The sequence below is a fragment of the Lygodium microphyllum genome, chromosome 16 (assembly GCF_053477565.2).
Source record: "Lygodium microphyllum isolate KBCC chromosome 16, Lygodium_microphyllum_v1.1.10, whole genome shotgun sequence".
Lineage (NCBI taxonomy): Eukaryota > Viridiplantae > Streptophyta > Polypodiopsida > Schizaeales > Lygodiaceae > Lygodium > Lygodium microphyllum.
The window spans coordinates 105,983,492-106,003,679 of NC_141150.1; the positions used below are offsets into that span (position 1 = coordinate 105,983,492).

At 39.6% G+C, this 20,188-nt stretch overlaps 1 protein-coding gene across 1 annotated transcript; it reads left to right on the forward strand.

The window, feature by feature from the left end:
- The first annotated feature begins 850 nt into the window (after positions 1–850).
- LOC148023201 (fatty-acid-binding protein 2-like) lies at positions 851–10,973 on the forward strand. Its single transcript, XM_087696189.1, has 11 exons — positions 851–1,185; positions 1,862–2,009; positions 2,170–2,413; positions 5,822–5,888; positions 9,174–9,276; positions 9,499–9,567; positions 9,864–9,900; positions 9,997–10,071; positions 10,167–10,218; positions 10,478–10,522; positions 10,615–10,973. The coding sequence occupies exons 2-11, from the start codon at positions 1,990–1,992 to the stop codon at positions 10,710–10,712; spliced, it is 810 nt and encodes a 269-aa protein (XP_087552315.1). The 5' UTR covers positions 851–1,185; positions 1,862–1,989; the 3' UTR covers positions 10,713–10,973.
- The last annotated feature ends 9,215 nt before the right edge of the window (positions 10,974–20,188 follow it).

Genomic DNA, 20,188 nt, shown 5'->3' on the forward strand with positions numbered 1-20,188 from the left:
TGTTGGAATCCCCCTGCCCCAAACTAAACCCAGCTAAGTATGTGCTCCCTCACTCATAGAAGCTCGTGATGTTTCTATAATTCACAATGTGGGAATTTGTCGAACTTTTTGTGTGCTTGCAACTTTAGATGTTGTCACATATCTTTAGATATTCCATCCATTTACTTTTATTATGTTCTCATCAAAATTCTTATGAAAATTTTCTTAGGGGGTTGTAAGAGCCAAGGCACACACAAGTTGACGACTTGCATTTTGATGGCATGAAGGAGCTTCTTATTAGCATCCACACTAGTTTCAATTCACAGTGGACCACCCAAAGCTTGATGGGATGTGCAGAAGAGAGAGACACTGTCGTACGTCCATCAAACTTCCACACCTGTAAAGTTGACAGAGTGAAAGCCGACGATACCTCTATTTTGAAAGGTACTTGGTGGACTCAATCAAGTTCCCCTTGGTCGAGGGGTTGAAGTTGAGGCTGCCAAGGAGACACACAAGTTTTAGGCTATTGAAGCTACTTGTGCAAGTTAATCGACCTGCGCGTGTCCCGGCCCTAACTTGTCTTTGTACGATTAGAAAGAGTACTTACTGCAATGAAAAGGCTGGTGGATGGGTGGGGACTGTGGCCCATCATCGATGATGCATGGGAGGCCCTGCTACAGCTTCGCAGGTTACCATCTCTAGTCTCTAGTGGGGACAAAGGCGAAGACACCGTGCTGTGAGTGTGAGCCCTATATTGATGGGGGGCGCGTGTGCGCGTGGTGTGTGTTAGGAAGGGGGAGGAGGCGGTTGGGGGGGATGAATGTGGCCTGGGATTATGAATTGGGGGGGCGGGGGTGCAGCACAAAAGGCGAGAAGGAAAAAATCACATCAAATTAAGAGTAGCAACAACTGTAGACACCATATCTGCACCATCTCCTCCACCTTCTTAATTGGCGCTACTTCCCACTAGGCCTTCTCTATTCTCCCTCTCTTCCAAGGCTTTTGATGCTGAGAGCGAGAGCTACAGAGAGAGGAGCGCTGCAGTTCCATTGCTTGCCTCCATCAGCAAGGCTGCAGTCCCCTCGCTTTCCATCTGCTAATCATATGCCAAATCTTCTCAGACTGCACTGCCAGAATGTGCACTCTTCATTCGATTAGAGACGAAAATCCGATGCTTCATTCGTTCCATCAGCTAATCATGAGCAGGTCCGTGCCAACATCTTTTCAAGCTGTAATGCGAGAATGTGCATCCTTCTTCATTCGATCAGACTCGAAAATCCGATGCTTTTTTCCATCACCATTCCGAGCTCGAACTCCCATTTTTCTAAGCGGCCACCAGCGCTCATTCTTCTGTCATGCTTTCTGATTGAGTGATCACCAGCTCTCATTCTTCTTTCATGCTTTCATCAGAATAGCTCCCGTTAGTTTTGTGTTCATCTGAGTGGCTTCCACGAGCTGGCAAGGGACGAAGAGAACGTAGAAGCTCATCTCGACCGCTGGCCGCATGCATGTGAGAGCAACCAGTTTTAGTCCTCGCACAATGCAGTTGACAGCATTGAGGAGCCATTTCAAAGTCTACTCTCGAAATAGCAGGATCCAACTTCCGTCTTTTTGCATTTGTGTTTTAGTGAAATTGCATGACTTGTGTAGATCAGCATACAGAAAATTTAGTCGATCGTGGCAGACTCTTAGCACTAGCCGAAGCTGTTCAAGATGGCTTAAACCATAGTTACGAAGCCATCAATCCCATTTAGCAAATCACTCTTTGCTTTGTGTCCGCATTGGCTGACTGATTCCCGAATGATAAGACTGGCCAGACTGCTCGATCTTCGTTTTGTGAAGCTCGAGTTATTTAAATTGTTGCCTCGGTATGCCATCGCAGGTCTCAACAATTAAACTGCGGTGCCTAGTGGCTTCTATTATGTTCGAAATGATATGCTGATGGTACCATCCGAGAAATATCAAACCCATGCAAACTGACTTCTGACGCTGCATACAACGTCTGCAAGCATGCCACCCTTTGAAAATCTGTGAGTGCCCTGTAGTTTCATTGAAGTTCTATTCACATGCATGTGCTGTACACAGCTATAGTCTTTCACTTGGCATTGGCCTCTGGCTTATTAAAGTGTATCACTTGCAAGTACGATGAAATTTTACAACAGCCAACAAACCGTCTGTCTGCATTTGCAGGTCTCCCAAGCTTCTTACGCACTTCAGTGATGAGAGAGTGGAAGACAGTCACCCTGGTCTGAAGAATTTTGCACTTCAAGCAAATGCCACAGATCTGAATACTTCTGTCCGAGCTCTTCAACTGGATGAAAAGCAAGAGGCAGGCTTAGTGGAGTGTATCGTGGAGGCAAAAACTGGGCTTAAGTTTCCACTGTTCCTTTCTCCTGATTCTTTTAAAGATTCGGATCATAGTGTTACTCCTCAGGTACTAATCTGTCCAAAATTATCTTTTCTAAGTAGCATGAAGGCTTGGTTATATCAGCATATCTACATGTTTTGCTCTATAGTTTAACCTGTTGAGTGATTGATCTGTACTATTGTGAATAATTGTTCAGGTTGCAAGATTACTGTGTTATCAGCATTTACGAAAACTCAGGTTTAGTGTTGAATTGGAGTGTGAAATTGAGAAAAAACCTTCAAACTATGGGAGAGGAGGCTCTAAAATTGATGAACACGAGTCCATTTAAAACCTGCAAAATTTAAGTTTAAGGGTTTGTATTAGTTTCCAAAAATCTTTCATGAACGTTGCTTATTACCTCAAAGAAAGGCAGCTTGCAGGGTGATTGATGCTTTCTAGGACATGTTATGATTGTAGGAGGTATTAATCTCTTTTGATTAGAGGGCAATATGACATGCTTTAATAAATGGGGCTTTCCAAATATTGGTCATTTTATTAGCTATTTGGTTTGTTGAGCCACACATTATGTGGTTTGGTTAAATGCTTTAGCTGAATAGTAATGGCTTATGTTGTGGCTGTGTGATGTGTACTACCTGTCTACTAAACAATTACCTTGAGATAAAGAATTATTTTTGATTCATTTTGAAATGTCTCTCCCATAGTGTTTGGCTATAGGGGTTATCACACAAGGCTAAAATTGTTGACTTTTGGCCTTAAGCCTGTAGCTGAATTGACCTTGAGATTGATGTATCCTCAAAGAGAGGCCAACATCAAACTCCATACATGAGAATATGGTAAGGAAAGAACTCATCATACTCACCACCTTTTCCATGTGCCCCGCATGTCTACTTCTATTGTAGTGTCCCATGCCGCCCTATCCTTGAGTGGAGTAGACTCATGGAATTGGATCATCATGATCTCGTGTGCTCTTAGCGGTCTTGTGCATGTCCCAATTCATATGTGGTAGAGACTAGGTTGCATAAGGAAATGTAGTAGATTCAGTTTGGACACAGACATGATCAAATGGTACAAGCATATCATGGAAACTTAGATGGATGGACATCAAGTGCACTTTCCAACCATAGCGCCAACGTGGGTACCATTTCAGTGTATGGATGATATTGTCTCAAGTCACAAAGTCCAATTGCATTGTGAATTAAGATCATGAGTTCTTTTTCTTGGTTTCATGTTTGGAATGATTTGCGTAAGCCTTTTGGGTTGTTCAAAGTAAGTGGCCTTGTGGCCATTCATGTAAGATGTTGAAGGATTTAGCTTCTTGCATCTAAAGCTCCTTGTGGCATAGTAAACATGTGTGTTGCTCTATTGGGATTTTTTGCGTATGGGCCATATCCATGTGATAGACGTGTTTCATATATTTGAGGTGTACAACGAAACCATCTTTTCTTGTTTAGAAAATATGAATAGAAAAGATGTAATTTGTAGGACATCTTCATGTCCTTTGGACATCAAGTTTGGTGTGGTATATAACCTAGTGGTCCTATTGACCTCCAATCTCCATGATGGTGCATCTAGAGAGTGCAAGAAAGGGGGCAGTGAGCCAATAGAGAAGCCACAGATTCGAAACCATGATAGTAACTTTGCACTCTAGTGCCATCTTTGTTGCCTATGTGGAGGGTTTCAAGGTTAGTCTAGCAAACTTGCACCTTGGAGACTCCATGGATTGTGTAGAATGATATTGAGGCAACCACTACTATAGTTCCTAGTTTCTATATCCAGCTATGCTCTTATTATCTTAGGTGGGATTGATGTTTGTCCTAGCCATCTTTGCATTGAAACTCTCTAATGAATCTACATCCATCTCTTGTGTGCTTTGTTTTTTCCTTTGTGAGGAGTCTAGGTTGTCATATATCTAAGAAGTTGGACTAGTGCACTCCCAAGTATGTGTAATATGGGACATACTCCACAACTTTACCCTTGTAGGTCTATTGTGGGGTTGTTGTCTCCCCCTTTAGGTGGAGGTGTTAACATCATGACCTTAGTCTTTGTGAGGTCCATCATGATGTCTCTAGCTTTTGATATGCTTATAAAGCATTGCATGTGTTTGCTTTCACAAATAACCTCCCACAAGTACTGTATCAGCAACATAGATCATCAATGCTTATCCTTGTACTTACTAAGGGAGCCTCTCTCCTACCTTTGGTGTCACCAGATTTTTTGCTATGTTCAATTGAAAGAGTTGGAGATAATGGTGGGTAGCTTTGCATCACTCCAATATAGGAGTGCAACATCTTTGAGCCTCCTTTTGTAGTTCGTATTGCACCAGTCACTTTTTAAAGAGCTTTGAACCCCGAGAGAATTCATTGAGCACCCCCATGTTATGTAGCAGTCTTATTAGAATTTGCTATAATAACAATATCATGAGAAGAGATTAGTATTGCTTATCCACGTAGCTGCTTAGCGAGCCCCTCTTGGCAATCCCTTGTCAACAAAGTCTAGTACCTCTTCTAGGTACACTCGGAAAAAGTACAATTCAGTTGGCCACCCTACTTCACTACAATGGTGGACTGCACCAGGTCTATCATGGAGTCTCTATGTGCCATTCATTGATTCATATAGCATCTCCAAGTGAGCTCACTAGGCATCCCCATATCATATTGCCTCTCTCCCATAGTAAAGCCAGTCGTATAGTTATTAGCAGTCATAGTTATTAGTGTTGAACGCTTGTGGAACTCCACACAGCAACAACAAGGAGTTGTGCAAACATTTTGTCTTCTCTTCTAAATTAGCAACGAGTTTAGGGATGTGATCCAAAGTCGAATAACCATTGTGAAACTTGAACCTTTTCTCATCTGGTGAGCTCATACTTGATATGGAGGTGCACAATATGGCCAATGTATAACCAACATGTAAAGAAATGAACCCTAAGAATTAAAACTCATAGCATCATGAGTGAGAAGCCTAGGGCTAACAGAATGTAGCCACCTGCTGACCAAACTGCTGCCCTGATTCGATCCAATGTCCCATTGGGACCTGCTATTACACACCTGATCTTTGGAAAGCTCAACTTGTCATGTCATTAGGCGCACTTCAAGAAATTATCAGACTTGGTGGGGATATAGATGTTAAATGTGTAAAAGTTATATAAGATCTAAGGTTACACATATCGTTCTTTTGTTTTCAGAAGGTCATCTTTATAGTGCTAAATGGAAAGTTGTATATTAATTGAAGATAGTGTATCTCCATGTGCTGTTGCTGAAGTTGTCAGATTCTGATTGTTCTAACAGTTAGTGAATGATACAGCTAGTTAAGACATTAATCTGATTAGCATTAAGATGAAGATGGCTCTCATTGTATATCTTGCTTTATTCATTTAAGGACCTTAATAGCTTTGACTTTTGAGTTAGACAAGGAAAATTGTGAATTTACAGCTCTTGGAAATTGATCAGGTTCTAATTCTATTCATGAAATTTGCAGGTGCTTGTGGGTGTAGGGTTGCGAAGCATTAGCATTATCAAGCTCAAGATCTATGCTTTTGGCTTCTGTAAGTTTCTCTACATGTTTACATTCTGGATGGCATTCAACTAACATTTTCTCAGTGAATGTATTAAATTTGCTCTTGCATGTTGTGCTGCTATAAGCAAGTGGGTTTTGTGCATGTGCGTGCCCATTTGTGCATGGAATGAGATGCATCAAGTGTGCAAAAGTACAGCCAGCTTGCTCTAGCTGGCACGGACAGGGTTTTTGTATGACCATTTTGTAGACTATGCCGACATAATTAAATGTTTTGGGCTTTCGGTTAAGCTTGGGTAGAAGCAACTACCTTTCTCACCCTCTTTCCAAGATATGGTGCATAATGTGATTAATGCACTCCTGGCTGAAATATACAAAGAATTTGATGTTGCATAGCATAACTTTGCAGTTTGAATTCAATAAGCAATAACAACCTGCCTAGTGAAATATGGAAGAGGAAAGAGAGAATTTAAAGCTGAGAAATCAGCTGCAGGGTAAACACATTCATATGCACTAAAGAATTTGAGCCTGACTGATAAAACTAAACTGCAAAATTTGTGGGTAAGATGTTGGCAGTGTCTTTTGTGACCAAAACAGAATTTTAGGGCTGAAAAACTAGCTGCAAACCCTTAAATGTGAGCTTCTATATAAGAAAGCTGCAAAATGGCAGGTGTTGTTGGCAAAAGGCTATTCTGGCCTAAGACCAATCTTTGAGAGCATTCTTGCAGTTTAGATGGAAAAGAAAATTTTGTTGATATCTGTTGTGGGACTATGGCAAGACAATTTACCTGAACAGAGAGAGAGAGAGAGAGAGAGAGAGAGAGAGAGAGAGAGAGAGAGAGAGAGAGAGAGAGTGAGAGTGAGAGAGAGAGAGTGTGTGTGTGTGTGTGTTTTTCTGTTCGGAGGAGAAAGGCTTGAAATTTGAAAGATGCCTCAAAGGTGTACCCAAGATTTGAACTCAAACACCCATGTACACACTCACATGCTCAAACCACTTGAGCTACAACCCCATTGGCAAGTAGTAGAGTATTTTGATAATGCAGCTACAGGCTTTTGCGACACTGTTTGGAAGATAGTGGATTCAATTGAAAAGTGTTTTTAATGTGGATTGACCTTCATTGCGGGGCACCCAAATGGTACATATCTTGTCACCAGAGGCTACCACCGATTATTAGTTTGTGTGCATGTCCAGTCTGGGTGGAGATAGTGATGTTCACTTACTTGGAAGAACCTTTGTATTTGCTTGCAGCATTATTTGGATTAGTTACGTGCTCATCATCACTGACTGGAAAATAGATCTTGTACACCTAGGAGATGGATGTTCAGACTATAAAATTGGATGATGCAGATGTTGGCTGAAAGTTTCTGATTTAAATGATAACCCCATCCTTCCTGTGGAATTATCTTGACTCACCACCACTAGTCCATGGCATCTGTAAGTTGTGTAGACTGGGAATATGAAACTGCAAGGGAAACACAACATAGTTAAGGTTCAGGCTTGCTACTGAGGTTCAGACAAGATATTGCACAATAAGTGTTGTTACTGCCTTTGAATGGATACAGAAAACAGTCATTTTTTATTAGAGAAAACTAATTGCAGCTAGATGATGAATGGATAAAAACATTTCTGCTGCACCTTCTCCTGTGACTTGTGATGTCCAGAGTACACGCGTACAAATATTACATAATATCAATGCCATCATTATTAGTGTGAGGCATATTATGAAATGACACGTACCAACCTAGAAACTATAAAATTTTCCTGGAGAATGCTGGCCATTTTCTTTATACGGATGGGTTACACAATGTGGCGGATGGACAACCCAGCAGGAAGTTGCTTGCTTGTTCATTTATTTGTTTTAGTTGATCGCTGTTCATTTATTACATTCACACAAATATGTACATATTGATGTGTGAATGAAAATTTACCAACTTAGAAACTATAAAATTTGTCGGGAGAATGCTGGACATTTTTGGTATCTGTAACGTTATAGAAATCCCATCTTCTGTCTGGGACATGCCTGCATGAGAAGGGTATCTGGACTTGTCTGTGTCAGTCGCTAACCTATGCATCTGAACAGAGAATCAGCCACAACATAGTTTAGTTCAGTCAGAGGACCTGTGATTAAGGATGCAAATGAGATCTACCATATCCTAATAGAGCCAGTAGATTAGTTTGCTCATCATCTATGCAATTCTGATTTAGTTATAACTTGTGCTCTGAAGTCTCTGCCTCCGTAACAAAATTAATTTTATTCTTTCCTAGTCAATTATTGACACTGTGATGTGTCTATAGCATCCAATTGTGCTGTACACATCGAACATGATGTACTAGGGCAAAACAGGTTTGAAAAACCCAAAGATAATTTGCAAAGGGCACGCATATGCACGACTCCTTTTTCTGCCAGTTAAAGGGCTTGGACAAAACTAGATAACGATTCCTTCATATCTCAAGTTCTTTTCCAAACCAAGTTCATTTTTTGCTTTTAGCTAGTAGAAGTTTACTCAGAAAAGATGCATGGGGCTCTCACCATCCTTTGCATTTGGCTTGCAGAAGACCTCATTGTGTAACAATTTCTTGAATCAACAATAGCCTCGGATAAAATAGAAGTTTTTCTACGCGCATATACATGCTTGTGGTAGTTTGCATTTGGCTCACTGGGAGGTGGTGATGGGCATATTTGAGTCTACCATAGTGGCTTCACTCTAGAGATTTTTATAAAGAGTTGGAAAAGAGGTTGGTGGAGTCACTTTTCCTAAGAGGAGAATCTAATTAGAAAGCACCAGCAGTTGGCCATACTAGCAAAAAGGAAAATGGCATTAGCCAATTGTCCGAGTTGCATACTAGCAAAAATGGAAGTGGCATTAGCCAATTGTCCAAGCTGCAGAACATATGTAGTGACAGTGCTCCCTGCTTCAAAACTGTCTTCATTCTAATTCATTATCAGGTCTCTTATCAGTTCGTGGTTTTCTTATCCAGTAAGACAAATTATGAAAAAGGAATTGTTGCCTGAGTGTGAGTGTTATAGTTCTGATTGGCTTCTCATTTAAGTGTTCACGAGTCATGACAGACTTAGTTAACAGAAATCAGAACTAGAAGGGGGTCTCTTTGTCAACTGGATTGTGTTCCCTCTACATTTAGATCTATGTCATGTCATACTCAGTCAGTTGATCTGCCCAATTGAGAGGATTTCCTTGTACGTTTTGACTTTGAAGCTACTTAATCTCACACCGTCCTTTTATGAACCACTGGATTGCATGTTTCATGCCAGACCTTGCTTCATGTGTAAAGATTCTGAAAGTTTTGTTGTGGCAGATATTAAGCCAGAAAACATGCGTGCACAACTTGGTGAGAAGTATGGAGCTGTGCCACCAGAAGAGCTGAAGCTGAAATTGAGCTTCTATGATGATCTTCTCAGGTTTACTGGTTAACCTTTTTTTACCGTTTGGACTTAAAAGGCTTATCTTGATCTTGTTTTTGTTCCATGTTGAAACGCTGGATAATCAACTTATTTAACCTGTTTGCTGTAGGCATTTTATACACTCCTCGAATTCTTCATATGCTTGGATTTTTCTTGTTAATGGTTTTCTGCAGCAACTTTGTTATGGCTCTCCTAATCTACCATTTTTTTGATCCGCAGGCATGAGCTGGACATGACTGTTAGACTGATAGTGCACTACAAAAGAATAAAGATAGGGATGGTGCGAAGGTCAGTTTCCGTATTGTCTTAAATCTCTTCTTTGTCCAATCATGGTCGACGGACACTCTTTGAGTTGGGCAGTATGGTAGTTGGATGCACATCTGCTGTGTAGACTGGTTTAAAACTAACGTGACTGGGCAGACGAATTTGTGCTAATTATTCTGCAAGTCATCGTCAAATGATTGGGGGTGTGTCTTCGTGGATGTCTCACTTTTATAATATGGAAGACAAACTGTTTGATAAATGCTGGCCGGCCTGTTGTTCTTTACTGTTATCTTACATGCACACTGTGCTGTTTTCTGCAGTGCTTTTGAGACATCATTAAAGAACCGCTTGAGAAAGGTATTGTGTATATGTGCTTATTTTGCGAGTATTGGAAGGTCGTGGCCCGTGGGTTTGTATTTTGTGAAACATCTTCTTAAATTGCATGTTTTGCAGTTGAAGGGGGCGGATGACGATGAAGGTTTGCGTATTTTCAGCTCCTATTTCACAGAAGATTTGGCCTTGCCACAGGTCCGGTTTATACTTAAAAAGGTTACCTTGATAGGAAGTTGGAACACAAGAAATGCATATATGGACTTCTGTTCATGGGGAAATTGGCTGTACAGGGCACGGTTATCGACTTCCATTGGCAACCCGGGGGCAAGTTTCGGACCAAGGGTTAGTTACCTAATGAAGATTCAATACTTTTGCTATAACTCCATACTTGGTATAATAAAGGCACAGGCAACATCATACAACTATGAACTGTATGAACTACCATCATCATACTAAGTAGTGCTACAACATAACACTTGGAAAATCTACGTGGTCCTCTCAAAATCATGGAGGTTGATTACTCAATCACGTGTGCACATTTTCATTGTCTCAAATCATACCGAGTAGTCTATATGGCTCTGCTCTCTCTCTCTGTGTGCAGTTGGTGATCGAGACATGGGGACCATTCGCAGCTTGGATTTCTGCAGTAAGTTAACTTCCCCTAGATGGGTTTCTTTGGGATGCTTCGTTTGGATTGGCATTGGGTATGCCACAACCTAAAGAAGTGCGGATGTGCAGGGGCTTTCTTCGATCTGTACATCGGCGAACCACCCGTGTGCACAACTGCAAAGCAAGCCATTGGCTTGAAGCTGGGCCAAATCCTCAGGGCTACATAGGGGGACCTGGGGCAGTGCCTGAACGCACGAAGAGGAGGACTCTGGTTTTGGCTAAAGCTGTCATGCGACCTACCAGAGGAGACTAATCGCCAAGTGCAGTGAACATTTTATTCACCCTTGGCATTTCATGTAAAGACAGTATCCTTGGCAAAGTACTTTTAATGGTGTACATCATCAGTGGCAATTTGCGCCAGATGATGTTAATCGATCTTTCCAATGTTAACGACACAAAATCATATGGAGTAGTCATTTGTTTCATGAGTAACTTTGTTACCTTCCCAAGTTTTAGGTTGGTGCCATGCCCACAGCTCCTACTAGGCTTGCAAGTTATTTAAACATGTCATGGCATGTTCCTTTGCATCTTTGCTACAACTTTTATAATTTTCACTTTGAAAGTTTAGTCAAGACTCTGGGCATGGCACTAGCCTCTCAGAGTTTGGTATTTTTGGTATGAGGTAAGAAAACTTAATAAGTGCAGTAACTCATGTATGCATATTAAGTGCAATGAAGATAGTTACATCACTGTTGGTTAATATAGTCAATTAGTAGAACATCGAGGGCAAAAGTGCAAAAGCATGTACCAATTGATTAAGATAATTACAAGCACCATTAAGGTTTTAGTGAGAAACATTTGAATTTCTAAGTTCTAGTTGGATGATCATAAATCTTACAGCAACAAGAAGTCATCTTAATGCATGTAAGCCGATGAGAAATTGGTTTTTTATACCTTGCATATGCATTGGAGGTAGTGGTGAGCCCACTACTCCCTAGAAGCTAGCACAAGTCAATAAGAGCACTACAACTAAACCAAACAAAGTCAAGATTGGGAAGCTCTTAATAAGTTTGAATGACTAATAACCACTTGGTGTCATTATTAGGTGGCTCAAGGCTTAATGCCATGGTGTGGATTGTTGGTGCTAAAATTATGGTGGTTTATTTTAACATTATGAAGGTATGCACATTGGCCAGTCATGAGCTAGTCGAGCGAATAACTCTTTATTAAGTTGCCTTAGTGGGATCACTTGCCACAATTCTTTGTGGCAAGGTTTGAAACATGAATTTTCATTTGATTAATCTTATTCCTTATCTCTTAAGTCAAGTTTCAAATGTAATAGCCAATTTTACAACTTCTACAACATTGTCATAGCATACATATCTTGGCCATTTACAAGATGCAATAGTAGAGCAATAGCATTCACAATCTCTCTTGTTTATTATAAGAGCTCAAGTATATGTAGGCCTCTTGTAGTCATCTCTTGAGATAGGGGTTATGAAAGGCCTTCAAGTGTCTTCCTTTAATCATTTTGCATAGTGCATGGTAACATTGGAGATTTTCCCGTTTTCAAGCCATGGGTATAGAAGCCTCTCGAAAGGTTTTCTTTCATTTTTTAAGTTCATGAGAAGTACCTAAAGCTTGGAGTTTTAAAAGAATACTTCAATTTTCTATTGGAAGTTGTGAAATCATTCAAAACTAAGCATAATATTCTTGGATTTCTAGGAATACTCAAGCCATGGGTATAGAAGCCTCTCGAAAGGTTTTCTTTCATTTTTTAAGTTCATGAGAAGTACCTAAAGCTTGGAGTTTTAAAAGAATACTTCAATTTTCTATTGGAAGTTGTGAAATCATTCAAAACTAAGCATAATATTCTTGGATTTCTAGGAGTATTCCCTCTTTTACCATAATGAAAATGTATATATATTCTATATCTAGCAATTTTGAAGGCTAGTAATTTTAGCATGGTGTTCCAAAATACAAAACTCGTTGTGTGGCCTTTTAATGAATTTTTTATTTGATTCTAAGAAACTTTCGAATCTTTGGGATTTCCTCTTCGAGGGCTAACTCTCTTTAGAGGACTTGAATGAATCCTCCCTAACTATAGCACCTTATACTAATGCATTTGTGGCACTTTTTGTGGGCACTAGGGCCAAATAAAGTCCTTACATTAAATCAAATTATAAAGACCTCTTTCTAACTAAAAATAAAAAATGGAGTATTACATGTATGACTCAACTCTTTATTCTCCCAACTTACCATAACAAAGGAGTCCTTGTTGAGATTCCATATTCCATGGGCTAGAACTATTGCAAGTTTGCTTAGCAAGAAAAAGTTAAGGACCATTGTACATCACAAATGGTGTAGGTTCTCTCGCTAGGCTTTATACTAATGTCTTTACGTCTCAAGAACCATATTAGAACTCACCCCACAACATATGAAATGTCCTAGGAAATGCATATCAAATGAGGCATGGATGGTAGTCTCCACATGTTCGAACCTAAGTCATTATCAGTTTAGCTAGCTCAAACAAACCAAGGGCTTGAGCGCCAAAACCCCCAAAATCTTGGAGAATTTTCAGTTCATTATGGCCTTGCATGAACATACCATTTGGGGTGCATGTCCATGTTAGTTGTCCAATGAATCCGGCACTCCTATTCTTAACAATATTTGCTAATTTGTAGAGTATTCTCTCACGAGCTCATACAAACCATGTGATGTTTGCTCAAAACATGGCTTTGTACTAGACTTTGGCGCAGAAGAGGCTGATCCTGATGATGTTATTGCAGCCTAGCATTCATTTCAGCGCTTAATTCGCTAGATATTATCCTCCTCCATATCTTAATTTGCTAGTTATTACTTCCCCCCATATGAAGGGCTCACAGTGCAGTGGGTGACCTCGAGCTGGTGTCGCTGATGGGTGTTGCAGCGCACTGACCCTTTTCCATTGCTGTGACTTACAGCAACACACGACGCCAGTGGACGGCTAGCTATCGCTTTGTCAAACTGTGACATGGACATTGACGTTGAGCAGCCAAAGGGGATAAACTTGCAGGTGAAGTCGGTGGTGCTGCTGGGTGATCTCGATCGCTCCATTATTTGAATGTTGCTGGCTGACTGCTGATCAATCCTTCCTCACGTGCCATGTCTGGTGCTCTGTGGCCATGCCAGCCTGGCCTGCAATCCCAAATTGAATGGATAAAATGATGTCCTCTTGAGGGTTGCCACCTCTCGGAACCTCGGGCCAGCAAGATCTCCTGCACAGCGCAGCAAGCTTGCATCAACCTGTCTTCCTTCTCATTAAATCCATAATATCTCCTGCACAGCGCAGCAAGCTTGCATCAACCTGTCTTCTTTCTCGTTAAATCCATAATATCTCCTGCACAGCACAGCAGTCATTCTAACCTGATGTACATATTAACATGTACGTCTTTCAAAAAGCCCTGATGCAATCTAACAGGCCTGCCATCTTACCACCAGCTGCAATGCATGGCCACCCCTTCAAACGGACTGCAAAACAGCCCTCCTCCATGACCCCTCTTTTTCTTACACGGTAGTACCCTACAAAGAAATTCTACGTATCATGTGCATTCAAGAGGTACCTTACAAGCATGCTATAATTTCATAATTTAAATTATTTTCTTTCATGAATATACAAATTTACTTAAAGAGACATTGTAGAAGTTCATTATACTTTATAAATCAAATGTTTTTTAAAATAAATTTACAAACCTATTATTTTCAAAATTGATCAAAGATCTCTTTTAAGTTTAATATTTTGTATGTTTTAAAAAATGGCAATTAGATAAGGCAGTCTTGATTAACTAATTGCTACACTTGCATACTTGAAGATGATAGCCAAGTAGCAACCCTCAACTAGCCTTTAGCAATTGATAAAGAGGATGTTGTTTGTCTTAACTCATCATAATCTTGCTATTCTTTGTATATTACTGCCAAGCCCTATAAACTCTACTTTCTTACCAAATACCCCCTCAAGGCATTCTCATGCCTTGGATTGTGACAATGAATGTGCCCTTCTTTGCTTGACCTCTCCCTCCACCCTTATCGCACTTTTTGTTCTCTATGTTGCAACCTCCCCCTAGGAGCCTCAATCATTCTACCACCACCTTGTTTTTCGTCTTCCTCACGTGCTAACCCACAAAATTGCCTCAAACATTCTACCAACACTTCGTTTTTCCTCTTCCTCACGTGCTAACCCAAAATTGCTTTTACAATTAATTGATAGCCCTTAGTGGCTATTTATACACTAGATATTGCTCTTATGTGATAGGGGGAAATAAATGACTCACTAGCAACCCATTGCAACGAAACACACACATATATACATACATGCATGCCTAACACAATTAGATCAAGCTTAGAACTCAAGTACACAAGACATAAGGCAAGAGATGTGCAAGTAACCATGGAGTTTTGTATGTGCAATATACACCAAAAAGATGATACTCGTTTTACCTCTCCTTTTAAATGCTAAATAAAAACCTACACTCACCCCACCTCTCTTTAGAAGCACATGATCTCCAAAACATATTATATACATATACACATGACTAGAACAATTATATCAAGCCTACAACTCAAGTACACAAGACATAACTCAAGAGATGTGCATGCAACTGCAAAGTTGCTTGTGTTTTTTTAATTTATAGTACTAAGGCAATGAGTTTCCCTATAGGAAAATCATAATTATTCCTTCGCTTGACATTTAAAAACCAATGATCAAATTGTATCCGAAGCATGGACTAGGATTATCTTTCAAAAGATATTGCATTTACTTTGTAAAATCAAGAGTATTTAAAATATGATTTGATGAAAATAAGCCTTCTTTATAGAAGGCTTTGCTATTTTCTTTATATGGTTCAAGTTTTCCTATCTTTCTTTACAAAAAAAGCATGATTGCATACAAAATAGGAGAACAATGTGTGTGTGTTGTGTGTGTGTGTGTGTGTCTCTATGTGATATAGTAATATATAGCAAAAATATGGTACTTTTTTTACCTTAATATATACCGAAAATATGGTACACTTGTAATGAATGAAGCTAAAAGGAGAGAGAAAGAGAGCAAGAAGAAGAGGGAAGACTAGAAGAGGAGCGAGAAAGACGAAAAAGAGAGGAGAAAGGAGGAGGAAGCCATGGAAGCTAAAGTTGAAGACGAAGAGTTTGTTCTTGTTAATAACTTGTTGCCCTAAACTAGGACTCTTACCTTGTACACACTGCGATTCAGGGCGCCATCATAGGGCATTGATAGTCCATGAAGGAAGCTTTATTTCTATTAATTTTTTTTTTGGAAATTATGTACTATAGCTCCTGCAATCTGTGAAAAACCAAGCCGCCCTACAAACCCTAACTATGACTGCCATAGCCAAGAACTCAAAGCTTCATCTTTTCATTATTTTCTCTCTCGTGACACTCAAACCAAGCCTCTGCCACTCCGATCCACTGAATCTGAAGTTGTCCAATACTTTGTTCAGTATCAAATCAAGGAGGGGAGATTCTGAAGGTCATTTTGAAAGTCTCAAGCTTCGAGCCACAAGCATCAGTATCTCTTGATACTATTCATCTAGTGTCTTTTGGCACTTGTGCTTATCAAGAACACTTAAGATCAAGTCTTCTGCTCTGCTGAAATTTGAGAATTTTGAAGCTGATTTGCTATTGATCCTCCAACTCTAAAATGGGCAAGGACTCTTCGGTAGTTCGCTTCAAAGGGGTTGGGTTTCACACTTGGCAGACCCGCATCCTAATGAAGAAGGGTCTTTGGGCCATCACCAGTGGCAAAGAGAAGAAGCCTCATGATGCAGACCTTGCAGTCACTTGGCAAAAGAATGATGATAAGGCTCATGCCATTATCAAATTGGAGCTAGATGACATCTATATCCACCATGTGGATAACTGTGATATTTCACAGGATAAATGAAAGAGACTTGACACCTCGTTTGGTGCATAGTCTAAGTCATCAAAGTATGGTCTCTGGATTGAAATTTCCAGGCTTGAAATGAAGTCCAACACATCACTTGCCACACATCTAAATTACATGGAAGGACTTATAACCCAGCTTGCAGGAATCAACATTAAAATGAAAGAAGATGTTTGCATTGGTGTTATGCTTAAAATTTTTCCTCCTGAATATAATAATATATCAACAACTCTAATCCATATGCCAAACCTTGAGCTTGTTGATATCCATGCATCACTGTTAGAGGAGGAAAATAAGCTAAAAACTAAGGAAGAACCAAGCACCTCTAGAGATGAACAAGCATTATATGTTGGCAACAAGTACAAAGGCAAGAAGGGCCAGCTTTTCTGTGACTTTTGCAAAAGGACTGGACACACTGAGAAGTTTTGCCACACTAGAAAGAGGTCACAAAAGGTCTATCTAGTTGCTAATAAAGAAGAAGAAGACCACCAGGAGAAGGACAAACCTCATCAGTCCTTCTATTCGAATAGACTTTTTTAGCCTTGTATTGCCTAGCCCTAATGCTTTGGACATAAACTTGTAAACTCCTCATGTAGCCTTGTACTACAGCCTCTGTACACTTTGTGAGGCCCCTGTTATAGCCTCTAGATGTCCACCATGTTTGTGGTACCCACACTTAGCCTTTTTTGCAATAAGCTCTAGTATTTTGCCATGTTTTTGGTGTGCCCACACTTTGCAGGTGTTGCTCTCACTAAAGCCTCTACACACTTTGTACTTCTGGTTGTGATTGAGGAGGGGTGTTGAGATTTTTGCAATCATACCTACCTTGCCTCTTTGTATGGAGCAATATTGGCTCAAGACTAGAATCCCATAAGCACAATAGGAGAAGCGCTACCATCCAGTTCCTATAAAGCATTGTACTTGCTCTCTTCTAATGCAATGTCATAGTACTTTTGTCATTCAGTAAAGTCTCCATGTCATTGTTAGTCTATACACAAGATTGTGTTTATGAGTCCAAGCTTCCATCTTGGAACCTAATTCACTTGTGTAACAGTCAGTCATGTCAGTGTCTTCATGAACTCACTCTTTCTCTTCCAACCTCCATAGCTTCTGTCTCAAGCCATGTTCTGGATCCATTTTTTAAATAAAAAGTACTTAATTTTTTGTCCACCTCTAACTCTTGAGACTCTAAACTTGGCCTGGAATCCCTAAAATTTGCATGAAAAGGAGTAACAACCTACTACGTTAGCTATTTTACCTTCAAATATGTCTGAGCCTCCAGCCATAACTCTTGCTTGCTCCAAAAAGCTGAGACTAACTATGGTCCTTCCTACTGTACATGTACCTGTAACTTGAGAAACTAGGGTTTTGGGATTTGAAAAGGGGAAAAGAGAAAAGAAGAAAAGAACCAAAGCCTAATGCTCTAATACCACTTGTAATGAATGAAGCTGAGAGGAAAGAGGAGAAAGGACTGAAGAGAGAGAAAGAGAGCAAGAAGAAGAGGAGGAAAGAATAGAAGACGAGAGAGAAAGATAGAAAAGAGAGGAGAAAGAAGGAGGAAGCCATGGAAGTTGAAGATGAAGGTGAAGAGTTTGTTCTTGATAATAACTAGCTGCCCTAAACTGGGACTCTTACACCTTATATACCCCAGTCAGTGTGACTGGGTGTCTAACCCCTAGTTTCTATGTATCCCACTCATTACAACTCTTTTTACCTTGACATATATAAAAAACATAGCACCATTTTTACCTCTCCTTTTACATAATGAATAAATACCTACCCACATCCCATCTCTCTCTAGAACCTCATGATGTCCCAAACATATATACATATACACATGACTAGTACATCAAGCCTAGAACTCAAATACATAAGACATAAGTTAAGAGATTTGCAAGTAACCATAGAGTTTCTTGTTAGTGTGTGTGCATATGTGTGTGATATAGTAACATATATTGAATACATGGTACTCTTTTTACCTCTCCTTTCAAATGATGAATAAAAACTTGTTGTCACCCCACCTCTTTCTATCACAACATCGAATATAAGAAAACTCCAATGTGTATATAGTACACGTCAATTGGGTGAATATCTTCACTACTCTCTAATATTCAACCTAGCAATATAACATGCTTTAGAAGTTCTACCATGTGCTTTGATATGTATAACTTGGTAGGTTGAAGCATCTGGAGACAAAGCTGCTAGGCAATGTTAAGGATATGCTTAGGTATTCTTGTTGAGGTAGTACGTTCAACACATGCAGGCATTGATGGTGGATCACTTGGCTAGATGGATATGTAAATGTGCGCAAAATGAAGGATATGGCTAGAAATCAAATCAGTGGTCATCATAATCATCATATGGCCATTGACTCATCATTTTTTTGTTTTTGGTTAGCTACATCTACTTACATTTGGCATAGTTATAGCACTAGTTGAATACTATAGTCAATTATACATTATTTCCCTTAGTAGGCCACTTTCCTTTACGTTGCATCTTATTTATGCTTAGTGTAATGTCATTGTATTGTGTGTGGAAGAAGAAAGAAAAACAATTTAAAAATGTTTTGACTTCCATCTCTCTTTTTATGTTCTTGAGGGAGCTTCTTCTCTCACATCTATTATGTGTTAGATGCATCGATTTGAGCAAGTCCCCCCACCACACAAGTTTTGCCAATTCTCACCTCTTTGTGGATGGTTGGACTAATGGATTTGTATGTGCTATGGAATGAACCTCTCTAGCTACAAAGTTTTGTTGGTTTTATGAAGGTTAGTATTAACCCTATAGCAAGTTTTGCTTGCAAATTAGATATTATCCATAGATAATTAATCTCCTCTAACTAAGTATCGTGTTCAGATATAATCACTTCTTTACCTAGTTAGAGAATCTTTTATGTTTATTTATTAACCTAGTTAATCATTAACATCAAATATCTATTTGATTGACCCATTCTCTCTCCCCCTCTCCCTAATTTCTCCTTCTCCTTAAACTAGTATATCCTTGATCAATCTCTAGAACAACCCACTTTAATTAAGTTCTTCTTATACAATTTATTGAACTTCGCCATACTTACATGATCATATATATCTAAATATATACATGTTTCTCCCACTCACTCATCTTTCTAGTGTATTAACCCAATTTCTCTCCTCTTTATAATTCACACAAATTATTTGTGCATGCTTCATAAATAAGCCTATTATTTCGAGTCAAATCTAAATAGATTGTATACTAATTGGATTATTTTTTGAAAGACTCTCACTTAATATCGTTTGTGCTTATCCCTCGAATAGAATAAACCCTACATTCCCTTGGGAAGTAGAATTTCTTCATTCTCTCTCCTTTGCATTACCTTTAAGCTCCATTGGTTTTGGGAAAACTCAATTCCTAGTCTCTTCTCAACATCCCTATAGTTTCCTCGATTTCTTCCCTCCCTCTTGGATGCCATCACTTTCAACTTTCCCTTTTGTAATCTAACTCCCCAACTTAAGTCTCTTTATTGTTTACTCGACAAGGAATGTTATCCTTCACGACGCGATTGTTCGAATGCTGACCCCCTCAACTTATGATCCTCTTTACTGTTTTCTTGGCAACTTCACTTTCCTATCACACAGCAGCTTTGCCACCCTGGAGCACAAAAACATCACATGCTTCACTATCGCATGTTAATGCTATCACACAGTAGCTTCACTTCCCTGTCATACAAATAGTAACTTTGCCACCCTTGAGCACAAAAAACATCACATGCTTTACTCTCCTCTACTCGAA